This window comes from Hakea prostrata, chromosome 5, assembly GCF_041222555.1.
Source record: "Hakea prostrata isolate BN-2017 chromosome 5, UWA_Hpros_2, whole genome shotgun sequence".
Lineage (NCBI taxonomy): Eukaryota > Viridiplantae > Streptophyta > Magnoliopsida > Proteales > Proteaceae > Hakea > Hakea prostrata.
The window spans coordinates 50,737,985-50,760,691 of NC_142604.1; the positions used below are offsets into that span (position 1 = coordinate 50,737,985).

General features: G+C 38.5%; 1 protein-coding gene and 2 pseudogenes across 1 annotated transcript; all 3 read left to right on the top strand.

The window, feature by feature from the left end:
• Positions 1-2,130: 2,130 nt before the first annotated feature.
• On the top strand, positions 2,131-5,643 carry LOC149016398 (subtilisin-like protease SBT3.10). Its single transcript, XM_089154535.1, has 10 exons — positions 2,131-2,233; positions 2,327-2,418; positions 2,520-2,617; positions 2,699-2,860; positions 2,946-3,583; positions 3,676-3,764; positions 3,854-4,111; positions 4,262-4,382; positions 4,485-4,674; positions 4,766-5,643. The coding sequence occupies exons 1-10, from the start codon at positions 2,144-2,146 to the stop codon at positions 5,332-5,334; spliced, it is 2,307 nt and encodes a 768-aa protein (XP_089010661.1). The 5' UTR covers positions 2,131-2,143; the 3' UTR covers positions 5,335-5,643.
• Positions 5,644-17,003: 11,360 nt separating this feature from the next.
• LOC149016399 (subtilisin-like protease SBT3.3) lies at positions 17,004-20,664 on the top strand (annotated as a pseudogene).
• A 681-nt stretch (positions 20,665-21,345) lies between these two features.
• On the top strand, positions 21,346-22,127 carry LOC149016400 (vacuolar iron transporter homolog 3 pseudogene; annotated as a pseudogene).
• The last annotated feature ends 580 nt before the right edge of the window (positions 22,128-22,707 follow it).

Consider the following 22,707-nt stretch of genomic DNA (forward strand, 5'->3'; position numbering starts at 1 on the left):
TAAACATACAAAAACGAAAACCCCATCCATACAAAACCTAATCGATACCAACAAAGGCCGAAGTGCCTCGATCTTTTATTTTGTTGGGAGAGAGAGGGAAATGAAGTTTCTTTAAGAATGAAGCTGGAAAGAAGTGGACACACCAAACCCTGAAGTGGCTGGCTTCTACCTAGAAAACAGCAAGTTCGAAAGCCTTCGCCTATAGCTTCTGGGTTTTTCTATCTTTAGCTAAAGTGTATATAAACATCTCATAGCATTCTTGCTATAGTATGGTGTGAGTGCTTGAACAATGACTCCTAAGAAGGCTATTCATACTACCCAAGACCTTTGTTCACATCAGCCATGTCCCTTTCTCTTACTTACTCCCTCAAACAAGAAAAATAGCAACAGTGAATGCAAAAACTTGTGTCAAGCCGATACTGATCAAATCAAGCATGAGTCCAACAATTCCACTAAATGTGGCTCTCTAATCAAAAGTAGTAACATCCACACATACATCTATGGAGTGGGATTAATCATTTTAGTGTGGATAAAGAAGTGAAGCAACAGCACAAGACCTATGTAAGGGGTTAGTGAGCACAGAGAAGTGAAGCAACCGAGCAATACCAATGAAAATGGAATTTGGGACAAGTGGACCAGTTGACAATGAGTCCAATAATGACAAACTACTGGATTATTACAAATGCCTAATCACCAAAATAGAGTAGCTGAAAATGTTTTGACATCCGTATCTTATTTAAAAAATGATGGTTTGGTCTTATATGATATTTACCATTATATAGAACCTATATTAGAAAAAATGGATAATCATTGTTGTCTCTTGTATTATAGCTTAATTACTAAAAAGAGCTTACTCTTTATGAAATTACTGTTGTCCTCCTGAGTTCTAACAGTGTTAAAAGACCGTTACATTTGATGTATAATGTCTATTCTGTCCTTCTAGAATTAAGAAATCAAAACAAAATGTCATCCTCATTTAGAAAAAATCATATCAAGTACCAATTTTATGCTTGTATTCTTATCATTTTGAATTCCTAAAAAAGACTACCTAAATTTATTTTTAACTTCCTAAAATTGGTAACGTCAAATTAGATAGTAAATATATAAAAACCTAATAAAGGTAGGAACTTCTTAAAATTGATAACATTGAATTGAAAAGTGAATAACAAAAACTAAAAAATAATACTAAATTGAAAAATTAATATAAAAAAAAACTAAAAATTAAGGAACTATTTTTTTCAAATTACTAAGATAATAATGTAATTTAATATAAAATATAAATAAGTAGAATAAAACTTTTAAGTTATTTTGGAATTTTTAAATAAATATTGTCACATCATCACTTAACTAATGGAGTTTAACAATTGGGAGGATAACAGTAATTATAGGTAAAGTCTAAAGTTGAATTAATAATTTCAAGAAATTTAAAAGCTATGACAAATGGGGGCAATAGTAATTATCCCTAGAAAAAATCATGAAAATTTCGGTCCCTCTCTCACCTTATGGTGCACCCTTAGAATATTCAGTTTTATGCTATTATATAACACCACAGAATGAGAATTCGATCGAATAAAAGTACTATACCATCGAAGCATTATTCCTTTCTTCCTATTCATTTTTTTGGGATAAAAGACAAGTACATCGTTATCAAAAAAAAAAAAAAAGTTTATGACTGATGGACATCTAATATAGAAATCTTTTCCTGGAAAGACAGGTACATACATACAACAGAAGAAACACTGGAAAAGAAGCATACACCACATATGATAAAGGAACAAAAACCAATATCTCTTTGCTAAAAGATCATTTATATTAACAAGAGGGTTAAAGGAAAGGCAAAGGAAAGTTGCAAAGAAACATAAAGTTCTCGGAAAGACAAAAAAAAATCTGTGTTGGTTAATTTGACGATGCCCAAGACTTGTTTAGGGTGGAGCACTTGCCTAATAAAGTTAAAGAAAAGATACCATGTTAATGTGGAGGGGACATGATAATGACTAAATTTTAATGGTGGGATGGCAAACCCACCAAAAAGAAGAGTTGCTGAGTCTTATCATTACGATTTTATAAGCTTGAATGCTGAATCTATAAATGAGGGACCATTAGAGAGCTTAACCAAGGGCTTCATTTCACTCTTCACAATCTAATGGCTACCTCTTGTTGCGTGATCATTATTCTCTTCTTGCTCAATTCTCAAATCCTGTACTCTCCCACATTTGCTGAGACTACAGCCAATGTAAGTAGCTTCTACTGAACTTTATTATAAGAAAGCAATTATATATATAGTTGAAAAATCATATAAATGCTTCAAATTCAACCACTTGCTCAGGTGTACATAGTGTATATGGGAGCAACTCAGCATGACGACCCAGCAATTACTGAGAAATCTCACCATGACATGCTGGCAACGTTACTCGGAAGGTATATATATATATAAATATATGAAATCCCTCTTTGATTTCTTCTTTCTGGTATGCTCAAGAATTAACTAATTAGAAACTTTATTGTATTTCTTTCTCCAGCAAAGAAGCTGCGAAGAATTCGATTATCTACAGCTATAAACATGGCTTCTCCGGGTTTGCAGCTACTCTTACCGACTCCCAGGCAAAAGAAGTTGCAGGTAACTTTGAAGAACTTGACGAATTAAGCCATGCATGAAACGTTTTTTGAGCATCTACTTAACTATGTAAAGAAATTGCAGACATGCCGGGTGTTGTCCGAGTGTTGCCTAATCGAATTCGAAAGCTCCGTACTACCCAAAGCTGGGATTTTCTAGGACTTAACCCATATGATCAGCATCAAAGTAACATTTTGACTAAAGCCAATCAGGGTGATGGCACTATTATTGGCGTTTTAGACTCGGGTAACATATGATGGTTGATATTTGTATGCAAGTATTTGTTGATGATGATGGAGTATTGATCTTCCTTGTGTATCGAAATATATAGGAATTTGGCCTGAATCAGAAAGCTTCAGGGATGATGGAATGGGTCCAATTCCATCACGTTGGAAAGGAATTTGCCAAGCCGGAAAGTATTTCAATTCCACCAACTGCAATAAGAAACTTATTGGTGCTCGCTGGTTCGCTAAAGGTTTTGATACTGTTGGGCTTGATGACTACTTGTCCCCAAGAGACAACCAAGGACATGGCACTCACTGTGCTTCTACAGCTGCAGGTCGTTTTGTGGCAAATGTAAGCTTTAATGGGCTAGGCACTGGTTCAGCTAGAGGTGGTGCACCTCTTGCTCGCCTAGCAGTTTACAAGGTTTGCTGGAAAGATAGAGGATGTCCAGATGCTAACCAACTCAAAGCAATTGACATGGCCATACATGATGGAGTAGATATTATATCTGCCTCTTTAGGAACAGCAGGTCAGCCGATCGACGACTACATCGAAGACTCACTGATGATCGGAGCATTTCATGCAGTAGCAAAGGGGATAACCATGGTTAATTCAGCAGGAAACGAAGGCCCTTCCGCTTCTACGGTTGAGGAAACGGCACCGTGGATTCTCTCTGTTGCAGCTACCACCATTGATAGGTTTTTCGTGGCCCACATTACACTTGGAAACAACCAGACTTTCTTGGTAGTTAGAAATAATTAATCTTCAAAGCCTATAAAAATCCAACATATATCTTAACTGCTATGCTTATCCTACCGTTATCAATTTTGTTGCAGGGTCAATCCCTATCATCTATAAAGCAAACAGGTTTCAATGACATTGTGTACTCAGTGGAGCTCGCTATAGATGATCTAGACAAAGCACGGTACGATTCTTTCTCTCTCACACACACACATCTTCCTCCGACCTTTCTTTTAGAATTATTATTTTTTTTCCATTTTGGGTTTGCTGCAGATCTTGCAAGAACGGAAGTCTGGATGAGAAACTAGCGGCAGGAAAGGTTGTTATTTGTTTTCCACAGCCAACTGAAACGGATTTAAATGCTGTCTTGTTGGAAATATATACAACAGTTGTAAAGGCAGGAGGAGTTGGCCTTATATTCGCGCAAACTCACCATGATCTCCTTGTGCCATGCCCTGACATTCCTTGTGTTAAAGTAGATTATGAAATCGCTTCAAATATATTTTCTTATATCAAAACGACAAGGTTAAGGTAAAGATAATGATGCCAGATTAATTATGTGGTATAATATATAATAGTCACCTGATTTTACTTGACTAGTTTGTATAATTATTGTAGTTCAAAGCATGAGTCCTTTAATCACAGTGTTAAGGCATTTAGTCTCATTTACCTGCTCTGCAGGAACAAGTCTTCAGTTGTGAAGATCAGTCAGCCCACAACTGTAGTTGCAAAATCACTAGCCCCACGAGTGGCTTCATTCTCATCCAGAGGACCAAATACTAAATCACCTACAGTGTTAAAGGTGGGGCGGCGTTCATGTTTTTTAAGTGGATGAAACTGGCTTTCCTTCATATGTATCTATAATAGTACTAATCTAGAGGTAGATTAATGATTGTGTTGGTAGCCTGACATAGCTGCACCTGGAGTGAACATCTTAGCTGCATATCTTCCAACAACTAACAATGGTCGTGGATATGCATTCGATACCGGAACTTCAATGGCTTGTCCTCATGTGGCTGGAGTGGCTGCCCTCATCAAAACTTTGCATCAAGATTGGTCACCTGCAGCCATAAGATCGGCAATTGTGACTACTGGTAAGTCTTAGTGTACATTTGAGATTAGTTTGAATAGCAAACTTATGATGCAGAGAAACAACTAAAACCCCCGATCTATGAACACTTGCAGCCTCAACAACTGGAGCAGATGGACAGGCGATATGGGCACAGGGAAATACTCGCAAGCCAGCTGACCCTTTTGACATGGGTGGAGGGCATGTCAATCCCAATAAAGCGGCAGATCCAGGGCTCATTTATGATATTAGCATTGACAACTACAATCAATTTCTCTGTTCCATGGGCTACACCAGTGAAGAGATCTCCCTCATGAACAGCAGAACGATCTCTTGCTCTATAAAATATTATTCTCAATTAGACCTGAACCTCCCCTCTATTTCAATCCCATACCTCAAAAACACCATTACGGTCACCAGAACTGTGACAAATGTGGGGCCTGCCAATTCATTCTACAAAGCTTTGGTTGAATCTCCTCCTGGTGTCACAGTGAAAGTTGAACCACAAACTTTATTCTTCAAATCATCCTCCGCCAGGCTTTCATTCAAAGTGATCTTCACATCTACTCAGAAGTCGCTTGGTGATTATACGTTTGGAAAGCTGTCCTGGACTGATGGCAAGCACTTGGTCAAGATTCCATTGGTGGTCCGTGTTGTTGAATATGAATCTTTTGTGGACACCTGAGCTCGTTTCCTCTTATCTACTGGAATGGGAATTAAGGGAGAAAATAACAAGTGTACTGAGTGGCAACTATAAGGGCTTCTCTCACTGTAAGTACTTAGTTTATGGTAATAAATTAACGAAAGCAATAAAGGCTTAATCCTCTCTTGATGGTTGATACGTTGAGCTAGAAAAATTACAAAAGCCATTGCATCAAGCTCTTGAGTGTGGAGCATCTTGAAGGGTTGAGGGCTAGGTTCTATATCTTTGTTTCAAAACTGGTCTTTGATTCTTGACCAAGCAGAAATTGAGACTTTTTTCTGAATAAAAGTATCAGACTTTATTAAAAATTATAAAATATATACACACTCAATGGAACCATTACACTCCACCAGTTCTACAACAATAGTTGTCCAAATACACCCAACCTCATTAGTTCCTCTATCAAAGATATAGCAAAAAGCATTTCATAATCGAACTGAACTTGAACCTTGGGAGCTCCATAGCATCCCACTGTAACTATTTCTGATTATGTTCAGACCACTCCCTAATTGGGGATCTGATCCTTAGCAAGAAAATCCACAATATGATTTCCTTCACGAAAGCAATGTGAGATACTCCATTTAACCAAATCCAAAAGGGTCTCAACTCATACTAGACCCACAACGCAAACCATGGTATTCTTAATGGCATCACCACCATCAAAGAATCCATCTCAATCCAGATCTTCCCAACCTCTAACTGGCGCGAGCTGCTGCCAAGCCCTTCATAAGCTTGGCACAAAACCTCTCATCCACACTCCTACAAGAGCTGTAAGGTGGGCTTCCTTTTCCACTATTCCCATAGTTTTGTGAATAACTGTTTTGGACTTGTCTGACAGTAAAAAGATAACTGAACCCCTGTCAAAGCTCATCCACAAAGTCACATTGCAAAATGCATGCACCAAAGTTTCCACCGAAGTGCCACATAAATCACAATTCGAAACCGAACCACTGTAGGAAATCATAGGTTGGTAGTCTCTCAAGTATCATCCTCCACCCCATATGTGTTCTGCTTGGCTGCAACTGCGTACCCCATAATGGTCCTATACTACCTTTCTGTGTTTCCTCCAAACACAGTTCCAAGCCGATTTCATAGAAAACCCCATCCAATTCTAACTTCTAGTACCACTGATCCATCAAGTTCAAGTCACTCAAAACAATGGATTGAGCTACCTATGAAATAAACCCTAATGTGGAAGACCAGTTAGATGAAAAGACCCATTCTCCATCCCATATAAAGTCAGCCACCCTATTGTTAAAGTTCTTAAAAAAAGACCCTCCCAACTGTGTACTCTCCATCAACGAGAAGGAGCCCATGCAACCATCTGTCAATCCTTGAAGTTAACATTTTCACCATTGCCAAAATTCCACCTCTCGGGGTCTCCAATAATTCCTCATTTTCCTGAGACCAATAAGAATAAATGATTGCTTTTAGCGAACCATCCTTCAACAAAAATCTGGCTCATTGGAATGATCTCATAATGGAGGAATCTTGCTTGATTTTCCACCTCAACCTGCATAAATAAGAAAGATTACATCCCTCATTCTCTTAAGACCAAGACCACTTTCCTCTCTAGGCCGACATAAATGCATCCACTTAATTTTCACCAATTTGCATTGATCCATCTTCACTGACCAAATGAAATTTCACATGCTCCACCTGAGAGATCACAGAAGATGGCCACCAATAAATAGAAAAAATATGAATTGGTATACTAGAGATTACCTGTAATACCTGCATTCTGAACATCTAGTCCAATGAGGTGACAAATCAGTTCTAACCCAATGAGTCATGAGTCGACAAACCAACACTAGGAAGGGAAACACCTGATACCCTAGATAAAGAAGTTGATTTCAAAAAGTTTGATGTTGGACCTAATGACTACGACTTAGCACTGGTAATGGTACCCTGGTCCTTGGTATGAAGACACCGACATACTCGATTTGTCAGAAAACCCGAAAGACATTGAATGATAATGATATGAAATGGAAATGGGTTCCACATCCAAAATTGGTTTAAGTACAGTTTCACCCATGGGTACAATGAAATTAGACTAAACTGAAAACAAGAAAATAATCAATATAAATTTTCTGGACCCAAAGGTAACCATAATTTGACTGTTAATTAAGTGAGTCTTATACAAGATATCAAGGTGAGCGCCGTAATTCATTAATTAGGACCTAAATGGCCAATATATTGTATGCATACTTAATGAGTTCAAAATAAAGAGGTTAATTAGATAATTTATATTATATATAATATGCACTTATATAACAAAATATGTTTATGGGTGGAATTATCCCACCTCCACCTTGCCACGTTGAGTGGTGAGGTGGTGATGCTAGGGAATAAAGTAAGGAAAATGCTGAATGATACGGAAAGATAGGCACCAAATGGGTATAACCCGATGCGTATTATTCGGGTTACACCCGATCCTAACAGGATGAAACGTGATCGGGTCCTGGCTGAATGGGGCTCCACATTGCGGTTAATCGGGAAGGATGCCGATCTTCTATAACCAAAAGCGCAACGTACGCCCCAGATATAGCAATCATCCTTGTTATAGGGTCACTCGCCCGTTGTGGGCCACGCAGGGCATGTCCGGGACATCGCCCTTGTCCGCTCTTCCAATCTGGTAACACCCACACTATTGCCGTCTCCTCTCCGGTAGCACCAATACACTTTGAGCATAATCTTGTGTGCTTTTGCCGGACCTCATTCGGTTCATCATCTCTTTGCCTCGGGGCGGCTGCCCGGCCCGCCGGCCCGCTCTCCTTTCTTGCGGCTCATCGTCCCGGATCGGGGGGCTCGCGGTCCGGCTTTGTCCGCCCGATAAAGAGAATCAGGTGGCATTTATAAGCATATTATGAAATAAAAGAAAGAAGGAAGGGAGAGGAGAGAGAAATTAAAATTGACAAAGGAGAAGAGGAGGAGCTAAGAGCCCGTATAGATTCATCACCTCAAGGTAAAACTCTATTCATCTTCTTTGTAATTTTGTTTAGAATTATCATATGTTCTAGTTCAAGGACCCATGCATGAAATTTAATATTAGTTATCATGTAAGATGCTTAAATTAAAGAGATGGTATGCTGAAACTATGTTTCAGTAAAACTTAGACTGCAAGGATCATTATGTAAAAACCCTAACTTAATTTGAAGGATTACCCAACATTAGGTAGTTCAGACCAAGAACTCAAAAATTCCAGAGTCAAATCTTGAATTATGAGCATTATTAGGTCTAGTGACTCTCAGTAAACAAAAGCCTAAATTTGGGAGTTCGATATGGACTGAAACCCAAATTATGGGATAAGTGTAGGATCAAAGTGTATGATTCAACAAGATCATACACTCACAAAACCTACTCTCGGTGATGGAAAAGTAATTTCTGCTCAATTGACTGAAAAGGGTTACTAGAATTATGAAACAGAGCCTAGGATAGCTTTAATGAGGCTTTACAAATAAAAACCCTAAAGTTTGGATTGAAATCAATGCTCGATAGGAAGATTGTGGATGAGTGTAGGATACGAGTGTAAGATTCACTTAGGATCAATCAGTTGTTGTGACCCTACATTTTTGTCTTATAGAATGAAAGACACTATCAAATGGCCGAAATGCATTTAAATGAAGCTTAGTAAGAAAAAGGATTAAAGTCGGACTATAGAAGGTCCGAAAATTCTATCCTAAAACATGAGTGTATTGGAACGAGTAGAAAAATGGTCCTAAGCAAAAGATTATATTGATGTTGTTCAATCATCGAATTAGGCATCGATCAGATCGTGAACAACGTCTAAGCAAAAGGAATACGCTCAGGGATAACAGGTAAGTGAATTCTTACCCTTAATGCATGCACAAATGGTAGCAATGAACTTTGATGGTTTATGATTTTATGCTATGATGATTATTTCCATGTAAATGCATATATTAGTGTATGAAAGTAAAACAACATGTTTATGCTTACGGGTAGAAAAAGTATATGGTTATATCTAAGGAATAGAAATGATATGGTGTGGTTTATGCTTATGGAACATGAAATGAACAAGGTGATATTATGGCATAGAAATGATATGACATAATTATGTCTATAGTGTAGAAATGTAATAGCTATGTGTATGAAATGGTAGTGTAACAACCATGCTAGAGAGCATAGTATGTTTATATGCTTATGAAACGAAGGATATGTTCACGTGTATGGAATAAAAATGACATATTTATGAACATATATACATACCTAGTGGTGATAGAGTGAGGGATGTCATAGATGTGTGATGGCCCACTTTGATGGAAGTGTATGATGGATGTTATGATTATAGATAGTACACTCGGCATTCATACACTTTATTACCCTGATGATGAGAAGTATGAAATGAAATGTGATAAACAAATGATTGATAAGCTTATAAAACAACATAAAAAACTATAACGAATGTCTCATGCAATATGCCTAAAGGGATAAAGAATGGGATTAGATGATAGCATCACCAACTCGTAGTAAATTAATTATGTGGCGAACAAGGAAGGCCAACTCCGATGAGGGTAATGAAGCGTTAACCCTCCTTTGTAGGATGATGACACGTTCTGATACATTGAGAGGGCATACTCTTGCAATGGGACATGTTCTGGCTTGAGTTGAGATGAGAATGCATTTTAAGGGTTGTTGGTAATAGGAAGAGGTGAGTGTATGGTATGGAAGGTCTCAACCCTCCTTAGTACAAAGGTGATTTGTTTCTGTACAAGAGGGGAATGGTTATACGACGGGATCCGTTCCGGTATAAACAGAGACAAAAGAAGGATCATGTAGAAAGAAAGAGCAATGGAAGAAAGATGAACTCAAAGGTCTCAACCCTTCTTAGTACGACAAGATACGTCCTAGTACGCGAAGGGAATCGATATGTACTAAAGAATGAAAATGGAAGGCAATACTAGTTATATATGAAAGCAAAAAAGGAAAGTATGAAAGATTGTAGTTTCCATGGTATACTCCCTATAAGATGCTATGTTAAATGAAAGATCCATACTAGAGGGCCAATGAATATGAAAAAAAGAATATAAGTTATTGTTTATTTGGAAGTACCATTGGTTGTGTTGTGTAAATATATTCTTTTCATGACTGAACTCCTATTGTAACTTAAGCTATAGTATTCTTGCCATCGTATGCATGTTTTAGGGATAGTTTTACTTACTGAGCTAAATGTTCATTAAAGTATATCATTGTTTTAGATGCAGGTACAAATAGAATGATAGAAGAGGTCGCTAGCACAGGTAAGAACGAATGAACTCTGGTGTATTGTAAAGTGATGTTTCGATGCCAACAATGTCACCTAGCACGTGCTTGTAGGGTTTTGATGTTTATGCTAATGGGTAGCTAATCCTTGACCACAAATATGTATTCTCTATTATTAAAGGATCTTTTTAATCTAATAAATAAAGAAAAAAGTTTAATTTATAAGCCCCATAAATGTAAGCTTTTGCATGTTACTAAAGGAATATTTAATTAGAAGACGATGGCCTACCTGCACATGTCCAATAAGACTATAGTGTCATGGGCCCCACTTGGTCTAGGAAATTGGGCGTGACATTACCGACTTCACCAACTCCACGCAGGCAACTTGTGATAGCAAACAACCTTTCCAACCTTGCTAACTAGCTTTGGTCCAATTCATGATAAATTAAAAACCTATCCCTCGTGGCTCTTCCAATACAAAGCTCCACACCTAAGTGTGGTGTAGGCATAGAGGCAACTTCTGTTTGCAACACTTCCTTCACCTGTCTCTTCCTGCATGGTGCAATGGAGCCAATGAATATCTTGATCTTCTCCAAACTTATATATTGTCCTTCAAAAGACTAATACTTCCCAAGGAAAGTGTTTATGTTTCTAACATACTTAAGGGCTACATTACAAAAAATAAATATATCGTCAGCAAACAATAAAAGGAAGGAACTACCACACCCCTAGGACCTAGCAATGCCTTCAAACTTCCACTAAGAACCATGGCCTTCAGATTCATGCACAAAACCTCTTCTACTAATATAAACAACATCAGCAAGATGGGGTCACCCTGATGCAATCCCTGCTTAACCCCAAAGAAACCCCCTGGTCCACCATTCAACAAGACTGACACCTTGGTGGACTGAAAGATCTCCTTGATCCACCCTATCCACTCTTGAGAAAACCCAAAACATGCTAGTACTGCAAACAAAAAGTCTCAGGAGAGAGTATTGTAGGCCTTATGTGTGAAATCCCTCAAAATCCTATTCAAAAAATCCATATTGTAGGTCCGAAAACCCAGAGTGTGGGGAAAATATGGGCCATCCGAATTGAAACCATTGAATTTAACTTTGAACCAATGGAAGTAGATGGAGATGATGCTAAGTTGGGAACTTTATTAGATTATGGAAGAATAACTAACTCGAACGTTGACGGACTTGGTAGATGGATCAAGAATTAGTAATGACACAAGTAGAAGGTCCCAGAAAACCAAGTAAGACCCTTTGATAACTTAGAAAAGGACCCAAGAAGAAGCTAGGGCTTTCGGAGCACCAAAAATCTATTTTTGATCAAAAGTCCGAGGATTGGCAGCCCGCCTGGGGCGACCAAGCCTTTCTTGAGGCAAAAAGGGCACTTTTGGGAATTAGGTTTTTTAAGCTCTATTTAATTGTTTTTCGTTCTAAAACGTGTCATTATGTTCTAAAGCCGTCAGATAACGTCAGAGACTCTCAACCCTCTCCAAGGTGAAGGAAAGTTTGGAAGCATTCGTCAAGGTTTCCGTTCATCGTATCGCTTTCTAAAAGGTTAGCATTCATTCTCTTCATTCTAGTTCTTCTCTTTCGATTGTTTTTACCTATTGTATAGACCTCCTACAAGGTTTATACTTGTTGTTATTACCTATTTTTCTATTCTCTATTCACTCTAGCTTTTCCATGAACTTCATTGTATGATTTCAGTAAAGACCTAGCATAAAATCTATTGGATTTTTATTCTCTTTGATTAGTCTGATCTTCAAACTATGTTAGACCATGTTCTATGATGATTTCAAACATTTACCTACTACTCTCTTTACTCTAGAGTGAATCTTCATTCATTCATTTTAGTTTATTCGTGAATCTTACGGTTTGATTTTGGAAAAAAACTAATATAGGATTCATTGGTTTCCATTCCTTTTGCTTTGATTAATTCTTAAATCATCCTGGATAATGTCCTACCATGATTTCAGAATTTTCTAGTTAATTTCGGAGTGGTTTGGAATCCAAATGATGAGTTTTCTATCAATTTAGGCTTTTACTGTCCATACACAACAGCCTTGGTCGCCTGCCTTGGTTGCCCAGGCGACCAAGCCTCATGCTAACAAACTTAAGTGTGGATTTTGTCCTCTTTTCATCTCCAAACCATTAGGGTTTATTTCTAGCATTAAATCATCATGTTATTAGAACTCTTTGACAAGTTTGAACTCATACTTTGATCTATTCTACAAAGGTTTCGAATCAACAACAAGGTGAGAACATTCACCTACATATAACCTAGTTACATTCTTATTTGTATTAGGACTTGAATGCATGTTCTATATTGTTTTTATATGAATTAGACATGATCACTATGAATGTGTAATTTTAGAATATAGTTTAGTAATGATGTTTATCATTTATGATCTATATGTGATTGTTTTGTATTTGGAATGATTTATGATATGATAATGTGATTGAAATCATATTGTAATACATATGTTAAGTTGTGTTGTGAATTAGGGAATGCCATTTGGGTGTTTCTGTCTTAGGACATCAGTGGAGGTGGTATGGGACACAATCCTATGATGCCCTTCGGCGCCTTTCATGATCATTGGATGTCAAAACTAGGAAGTCTAGAAGTGTTTGGTTAGAAACTCCATCATATCACACCTATCGGTGTGGATATTGATGCCGAGTGACCCCTGGCAGCAATGAGGCTTGTGGGCGCTCAAGACCTGCAGCCAACTTGTGAGAGGACACAATCACATTGTGGGGGCCATTCATTAGTAGGATTGCATCATAATAAGCCTGGGATCATGGGCGCTCAAGACTAATAAACAACCCATGAGAGGACATGAGAGCTTCCTGTTTATTATATGTGGATGACCAATAGGGTTAAGAGTCCATAGTCCAAGCTAGTTGGTGCCATTGGATACGATGACTCTAGTGGGAAAGGATAACGAACCAATTGTGAGAGGCATAAGGGGAAGTATATAAACCTAGGTTGATGTGACTTAGTAGATGACTTGCATTGGGCTAGGTATAACCTAAACACGCGCCAGTACTCATACCAATGGTTTGGTGAGAGAGTGGTGACACAAACCCCATCCATGGTGATAGTTCGAGAGTGATGCCTTGACCCCTTACCCAGGATCCCAAAAGAGGTAGACAGTCCGTGAGAGATCAGAGTGACGATACCTTCCTAAAGGAAGCTAGTGTTCCATCTTAATGCATGTACGCCATTGGAGACTGACATTCATTAAAGTTAGTTGCATTCTTGCATATTGTCTCATATCATATTGCATCATGTTATGTTCTTGAATTGGATTATAATTGTTATTTTTATGTGAACTACTCGCTGAGTTCTTTTGAACTCACCCTTCAGGGACAATGTTTGCTTTAGACTTTGCTGCAAATATTAATGACATCGAGACCCAGGAATATGAGACCCCGATGAGTGATCCCTAAACGGTGTACAAGGTGTTGGCGATCACGAATATCATGGTGAAGAATGTTCATGTGTCGACTGCACATACCGGGATTAGCTCGACTCATGAGCTGGTCTACCCCCATACTCAATACAAAGATTTTTGAGTTTAGACATTACCTTATTAATAAAGAAACATACTTTTTATAATACTTAAAACAATTTCAGTCTTTCGTTATTCTTTCAGATGTATACCTTAGATTTGATTATTCTTCCGCACTATACTACTCTAATTATTTGACATCACTTCCGCACTCTGATATTTGTTTTGAGATCCTTACTTTTGAGTTTATTCTTTAATTACATTAATACATTGATTTATTCTTGCTCGTGATTGTACTATTGTGTGGTGTGGGAGGATGATTGTTTGAGATTTGATCTTCAGAGTTGTGGATCACACCTTCGAGTATTTCAAGTAGGGTACCGGCTTGGGGGATGTGACATTCTTCACATCAATTTTCAGCCCCATCCCTCCCCCACCCACCAAGCATTGAAGCAATTGGGTCAATTCATAAGCCATGCAAATATTCTCTAAGATAACCTTCCCTTCTCGAAAGCCCCGTGTTCTTCTAAGATAAGCTTGGGCAAAGAGGAAGACAAACGAAAAGCAATGACTTTTGTCCAAACCTTATAGAGAAAATTTGCCATGCAAATGGGCAAAACTCATCTAGAGACTTAGCTCCTTCCACTTTAGGAATAAGAGTAATAAAACTATTATTAATGCCCTTTACTGTGCATCCAAAAGCAAAGAAAATATAACATTGCTGAGAAACAATCATTCCCAATCATTCCCAATAATATCCCAACAAGTGCGAAAACTAATCCCGAATAACCATCAAGCCTAGGGGAACTCTCTGAATCAAGATCTCACACTATCTACTTTACCTCATCAATTGATGACAAAGTATCAACCAGCAATCTATCCTCATTAGTCAAAAGAGAAGGGATCACATGTAAAAGCTCAAGGAAATCTGCACAATCAACTTGCTTATGAAAATTCTCATAAAATGATGCAACATAATCAGCAAGAGATGACTGACCTGACACAGTAGTACCATCCTACTTTCACAAAGTGCGAATTTTTGCCTTTGCTCTCCTAATCTTCACTCTAAGTGAAAAAAAAAACTCGTGTTCCTATCACCCTTTGAGATCCAATGAACACAAACTTTCTGCTTCCTTAATTTTTTTCATGCTGAATTGACACCTTAAGAAATTCTGTTTTTGGCATCCATTTCCTTGGCAAACAACTCATCTGACATCCCTTGCTGGCCGATTTCTTCATAGACAGGAGCAAGTTTCTTCTCTACTTCCACTACAGCCACATTTAAATTTGGGAAGGCGAGTTTAACCCCTCCTTCAATACACCTTTCAACATCTTCAATTTCCTGCAAAAACTAAAGAGAGGATCCCCACCTTGATGCAAACTCAGGAAGAAAGTATTATCATCATCCCAAAAGTTCTAAACCCGAAAGAGTATATTTTCATGTCTCTCCCCCACCTCATAACACACCAAAATAGGGCAATGGTCAGAAGAAACTTCATAAAGAACCCCCAGATGACAGTCCCCAAGCAAGTCCAGCAATAAATCATCACAAAAACTCCTATCTAACACCGCCGTGACATGCCCTCTTCGCCGGTTGTTAGACCAAGAGAATCTCCTCCCCGATGAAGGCAGAGCCACCAACTCACACAGATCCACCCAAGTCAAACTTTACATCCGGATTCACAGTGTCCACAATTCACAACCCTTATAATTCCCTATAATTTGTATCTAGGATTGTGACTCATGGCAGTTAATAATCATCCATAAGTCAAAATTAGAACCCAACTAAGAACTAAATCTAATAAATTTCTAAAATTAAGCCCCAAGAAAAGAGGAGAGACAAAATTTTGAAGGAATTTAAGGGATTTGTTAGATTCAATTTTAAGTTGGGCTTTATTTGTGACAGTTGGATATTAACTGCCATGTGTCAAAATCCTAGATACGAATTACAAGGAATTGTAGAGAGTGGGAATTGTTGACGATGTGAATCACTCTACAGCCAACCTCAAAACTGAGATTAAGAAATCAGAACAAGCTAATACACCTTAGTAGGAACGACCAGTTTTGTAACCTTAGCCAAATCCAACCTTCGGCCTCAACTATTTTCATTGCAAACCTTGACTCAATCCAAAGATGCATTTGCAGTGTTGCAGCATGTCGTTACGCCATTAATCTCAAGAAACGAACACAAAAGAATAAAATGGCCTGTTTTACTACCGTGAAGAACAGTACTGAAGGAATTTATTATGTATAGCACCTCATCAGAGAATATTACAGTTGTACTCAATAAACGAAATATGAGAATACAAAAATACGTAAACAAGAAACAAGTGGAAGTACATAAACAATGTAACAGCATCTGAATTAAATAAGACAGAAGCAGTACGTGGACCATCTCCAAGATAATAACCCTAGTCATCTCATGGTTTTCATGTTGGAGATACGGAATCTTTTGGGTTAAAGAAGTGGAAACTGACATTGTTAACCAGATGGCTAACAAAACCTGTCCCTCCGAGGAACCCTAGCTAGATGGCAAGCTCTCCATTCCAACAACTCTCCTTTTTTGGTTGAATAAAGAAACAAGTGTCAACCCATAATGCTTGTCTTATCTAGTGCCTTTGTTGGTAACTGACTCTCTGAGAATGCAAAATAGGAAAGTAACAATTACATAAGGTTTTTCTGTTTTTGTTTTCTTAAAGAATATGGATCGAGATGAGTATGAAAATGGTGAGTTGTTGTCTCATCTACTGCCATTAGCATGTTATAGAAGTGAAAAATGACAGATCTCATCACTATCAGATCGATATTAAGGACTAGTATTAGGCCTGCATGCTGAGTTTAGATATATAAAGGACCAGTTGAGAGCTCAACCAAGGCTTCATTTGAGACTCTTAACGGTCCTATGGCTACCTCTTGTTACTTCCGGGTGATCATTGCTCTCTTCTTGCTCAATCTTGAATTCCGGAACTCTCACACATTTGCTGAGACTCCAACCAATGTAAGTAACCATTGAACTTCAAAAAGTAATTAACAGATCATTAATCATATTAATTAATTAATTAATTACCCATCTCAGGTGTACATAGTATACATGGGTGCAACCCAGCATAAGAACCCATCAATTACTGAGAAGTCTCACCATGACATGCTGGAGGTACTGCTCGGAAGGTACATATGAAATCCCTCTGGTTTCTTCTTTCTGCTTCACATTCATCTCAGTACCATAATCAGCAACTTGTTTCTCGTATTATCTTTGATCTCCAGCAAAGAAGCTGCCAAGAATTCAATTATCTACAGCTATAAGCATGGCTTCTCTGGGTTTGCAGCCACTCTTACCGACTTCCAGGCAAAAGCTGCTGCCGGTCACTTTCGAAAACTTGAATAATCATGAAATCTTTATTGGATCGATGCTAATTATATAAAGAAATTGCAGACATGCCTGGTGTAGTCCGAGTGTTCCCTAATCGAATTCGACAGCTTCGTACCACCCGAAGCTGGGATTTTCTAGGACTAAACCCTCATGATCTCCGTCAAAGTAACATTTTGTCTGAAACCAATATGGGCGATGGTACTATTATTGGTGTTATAGACTCAGGTAACATATGGTCTGTGAATGTTCTCCAAAACTTACAGGTTTAATTAGAATCACTTACTAATGATGATTGTAATATTGATTTCTCTTTTGGGATTGTATAGGAATTTGGCCTGAATCAGAAAGCTTCAAGGATGATGGCATGGGTCCAATTCCATCGCGTTGGAAAGGAATTTGCCAAACTGGGAAGTCTTTTAATTCTACCCACTGCAATAAGAAACTTATTGGTGCTCGCTGGTTCGCAGGAGGTGTTAAGACCAGAGGGCTTAACGACTACTTGTCCCCAAGAGACAGCACAGGGCATGGCACTCACTGTGCTTCTATAGCTGCAGGAAAGGCTTAAAGAATCCCAACCTACGATACAATACTAGTTGGATACATATTCATATTGGATACAATCGATTCAATACATATAAATACGTCTCTCTTTTCTCTAAAGGAGACATTTTGGATCGCACTAAAATATATTAGTCAGTAGGATACCATATGAGTTCAGAACCTCTCCACTCGAGCAGCCCCTCCTCCCATCCCCCCACTGTCAGGACTGTCCGGTGGTACACAGGCAAGCGTGTATCAGCCCAAGTGTGGGGGGGGAAGATGGGAGGACACCCCATCTGGATGGAGAGGATTTGAGTTCATGCAATACTTGATACGAGATAATATGTCCCTTAAAATCACCTGAGCAATATGATAATACTGACTTTAAACCTTGGCTGCAGGTCATTTTGTAGAAAACGTAAGCTATAATGGACTAGGTATAGGTTCAGCCAGGGGGGGTGCACCTCATGCTCGCCTAGCAGTTTACAAGATTTGTTGGGCTGGAGAAGGATGTTCAGAGATAGATGAACTCAAAGCATATGAGATGGCCATACATGATCGGGTGGACATTATATCTGCATCTATAGGGGAAGTCCATCAGCCTCTGCAGGACTACATCAATTCTGTAAATGCCATTGGAGCATTTCATGCGGTAGCTAATGGGATAACCGTGGTGGGTGCAGCGGGAAATGATGGCCCTTATGCTTCTACGGTTGAGGATACAGCTCCTTGGATCCTCTCTGTTGCAGCTACCACCATTGACAGGATTTTTATAGCTCACATTACACTCGGAAACAACCAAACCTTCTTGGTATAAACCAAAAATTCATCCTGAAAGCCTATAAACATGTTAACTGCTACACTTACCTTCCATCATCAAATTTGTTGCAGGGTCAATCCCTATCACCTATACAGCACACAGGTTTTACTGACCTTGTATACTCAGCTGCTGTGGCTATAGATGATGATCCAACAAATGCACTGTGAGATTTTTATTTATTTTTTCCTTTAATATCTCCTCTTATATCCTTTTAAAGCTTAGGCTTCCCTGCATAATTTTTCCTCCCGCCCCCTCCCTTTGGGTTTGCTGCAGAGCTTGCAAGAAAGGAAGTCTTAACAAGACACTTGTGGCAGGAAAGGTTGTCATTTGCTTTCCACAACCTACTGAAACGGATATAAAGGCTGCTTTCGTAGAACTATATAATACAGTTAAGCATGCAGGAGGAGTTGGTCTAATATACACACAAACTCAAATTCAACATGATATCCTCATTCCATGCCCTCATATGCCATGTATTAAAGTAGATTATGAAGTCGGTTCAAACATAGTTTCCTACATCGAAAGGAGAAGGTAAGGAGATATATGGCAATCCCATTGATGTTGTTGTTACAACATTTACTTTTAGTTAATTAGTTTTGTATAATATAGTACATAGGATCTGAGCCCTGCATGTCATGACATTAATGAAAGCTCAATCACAATGTTAAGGCATTTAATCCCATTAGTCTCCACTGCAGGAAAAAGCCTACAGTTGTGAAGATCAGTCAACCCAAATCTGTAGTCGGTAGATCGGTATCTCCTCGAGTGGCTTCATTCTCGTCAAGAGGTCCAAGTTCTAAATCACCTTTTGTGTTAAAGGTGTGCATGTGTGTCTTTTAATAGAAGAAGCTTACTCTCCATAGGTTTCCTTCATTGTTCTATGTATATCTATATATACTAGTATTAATTTAAGGGTAGATAAATGGTGGTGGCAGCCTGACATATCAGCACCCGGAGTGAACATTTTAGCTGCATATCCACCAGCACTTAACAATGGTTTGGGATATGCATTCCAAAGCGGAACTTCAATGGCTTGTCCTCATGTTTCTGGAGTGGCTGCCCTCATCAAGAGTTTGCATAAAGATTGGTCACCTGCAGCCATAAGATCAGCAATTGTGACTACTGGTAAGTCTAGTGTACATTTGAGACTAAGTTGCATTAAATAGCAGGCTTAAGATACAAAGAAAAAACAACTAAATCCCCATCTATGAACACTGCCAGCCTCAACAACTGGGACAGATGGACAGGTGATGTGGGCACAAGGAAGTACTCGCAAGCCGGCTGACCCTTTCGACATGGGTGGAGGACATGTTGATCCCAATAAAGCAGCAGATCCAGGGCTCATTTATGATATTAAAATGGAGAACTACATTCACTTCCTTTGTTCCATGGGCTACACCAGTAAAGAGATTTCCCTCATGAGCGGAAGAGACGTCTCTTGTTCCAAGAATAATTATTCTCAATTAGACCTGAATCTCCCCTCTATTACCATCCCAAACCTTAAAAAAACCATGAAAGTCACCAGGACTGTGACAAATGTGGGATCTATTAATTCAACCTATAAAGCTTTGGTGGAACCCCCTCCTGAGGTCAAAGTAAAAGTCAAGCCAGAAACACTATCATTCAATTCATCTTGCTCCATGCTTTCAATTTCAAGTGATCTTCACTTCTACTCAGAAGTTGCTTGGCGATTACACATTTGGAAGCCTGTCTTGGACTGATGGCAAGCATTTGGTTAGAATTCCACTAACTGTCCGTGTTGTTAAATATGAGTCTTATGTGGAAACCTACCTAGGGTTCCTTCTTTTTCTTTCTTTTGGAAGTTTGAACTGATTGGCAACTATTAGGACTTTTTCTTTCTTTTGGAAATTTGAACTGATTGGCAACTATTAGGACTTCTCTTATTGTAAGGACTATGTCTATTGCTCATATTTCTCGTCCATAATTTTGTTGATGGAAATACTGAAGGTATGAATAACCATGTATTTCACATGTTCCATGATGTAACTTGGAGTTGATACCAATTTCTAAATATGCAGTTGGAAATGAAAAAAATTCATTGATGTACTCAACGACCAGAATACAAAAGATTGCTTGAATACGAGAAGCTAATCTGAGGAAGAGCATAACTAACAATTAAAATAAAATAAAAAATTTTGATATCACCGCCTGGTTCAAATTTTTTTTTGAGGTTATATCTCTCAAGATCTTAAAATAATTAGGCAAATGGCACTTGATGTAGGTATGATCTTGGTCAAATGTATAGGATGATATCATCTAATATGTCTTCTACATTTCTTCCCCAAAAATTTAATTATTACTTACACATCTCTTAATTGCGTGTAAATCAGGTTAACTTCTAATCTTGTGTCATGTTTCATGCTTATTGGTCTCACCAGATATTGCCTTTTTCTTGGCAATGTCATGCTAATGTCCCCATGTATGAACCTCTCCTCCATAAATACCCTTCTGAGGGCGTGTGGCTACCACAAGTCAGCCTTCTTCTTTATCCTCTTTAAAGATACTTTCATTTCTTCCTTACCACAAGCCTTCTTCATCTTCTCTTAATCCAGTTTCTACTACAAGCCTTCTTTATCCTCTTTGCTTCTTCTTCCTCCATGGCACCTTTGGAACTAGAATCCAGAAACCAATCAGTCCCCAAGGAAGCCAAACTTGACATCCCAAGCAATGATGTTGGGATACCAATTGATCAAGAAATCAAAGACAATGCTATCAACTACATCCAAAGGGCTCAGTGGCTTAGAGCGGCAGTTCTTGGAGCCAGTGATGGCTTGGTCTCTGTAACATCTTTAATGATGGGAGTAGGAGCCGTAAAGCAAGACGTGAAATCCATGATCATTACTGGTTTTGCAGGGATGGTTGCTGGAGCATGTAGCATGGCTATTGGAGAATTTGTCTCTGTATACTCACAGTATGACACGGAGCTTTCTCATTTGAAGAGACAGAATGAAGTATCAGATGGGAAAGAAACTTTAGATGAGAGCGATACAGAAGACTTGCCCAACCCATTTGTGGCAGCTGGAGCATCTGCTCTTGCATTTGTTGTTGGAGCTGTGGTGCCACTACTATCAGGTTCTTTTATACAGAACTTCAAGGTGAGGCTGGGGGTAGTAATTGCAATGTCAAGCTTGGCTCTGATGGTGTTTGGACTTTTAGGTGCTGTAATCGGAAGAGCACCTGTGATGAGGTCAGGCTTGAGGCTTTTAATTGGAGGGTGGCTGGCCATGGCTATAACTTATGGGTTGACCAAGTTGATTGGGTTGGCTGGGGTTTGAGGCTTATGTATTTAGTTTTTTCAACTCATTATCAAAAGGTTGTTCATCATAATAATGATCGAAACCTCTTAGTGAAGAGGTCACGGATTCTTATATATGTAATAGTCCCACCCATAATATGAAGTTGCAAATTCCAAAAATAATTAGTTTTGCCAACTCCCCTCTTCATAATAGGAGGTTTTACTTTTCCTTTTCATAAATTAGCAAATTTCTTTTCACTTATGTTTTCTCTCTCTCACATATCTTCTAAAGATTAATTTTAGATATCCTTGACCCAAAATGGAAAAATTGTAATGACACAAATATGGTTGCCGGAGTGTAAACGGATCGGATTCGGATCAGATAGTGCTAATATCATATCTACATCCTATTATATTCATATGGATTCATATCGCTTTTCGGACGATAATCGAATAGCTATTTTCTTAAGTAAATTTTCTAATGGGCATGAATACGGATTGAATACAAGTTTTCAACTACCTATCGACATCTTTATCATTTTATGTGTGAGGCTAGATAAAGAATTTAGCAACTTTGGTAGTCATTTTAGTAGAAAATCTAGAAAAACAGTCACATGTCT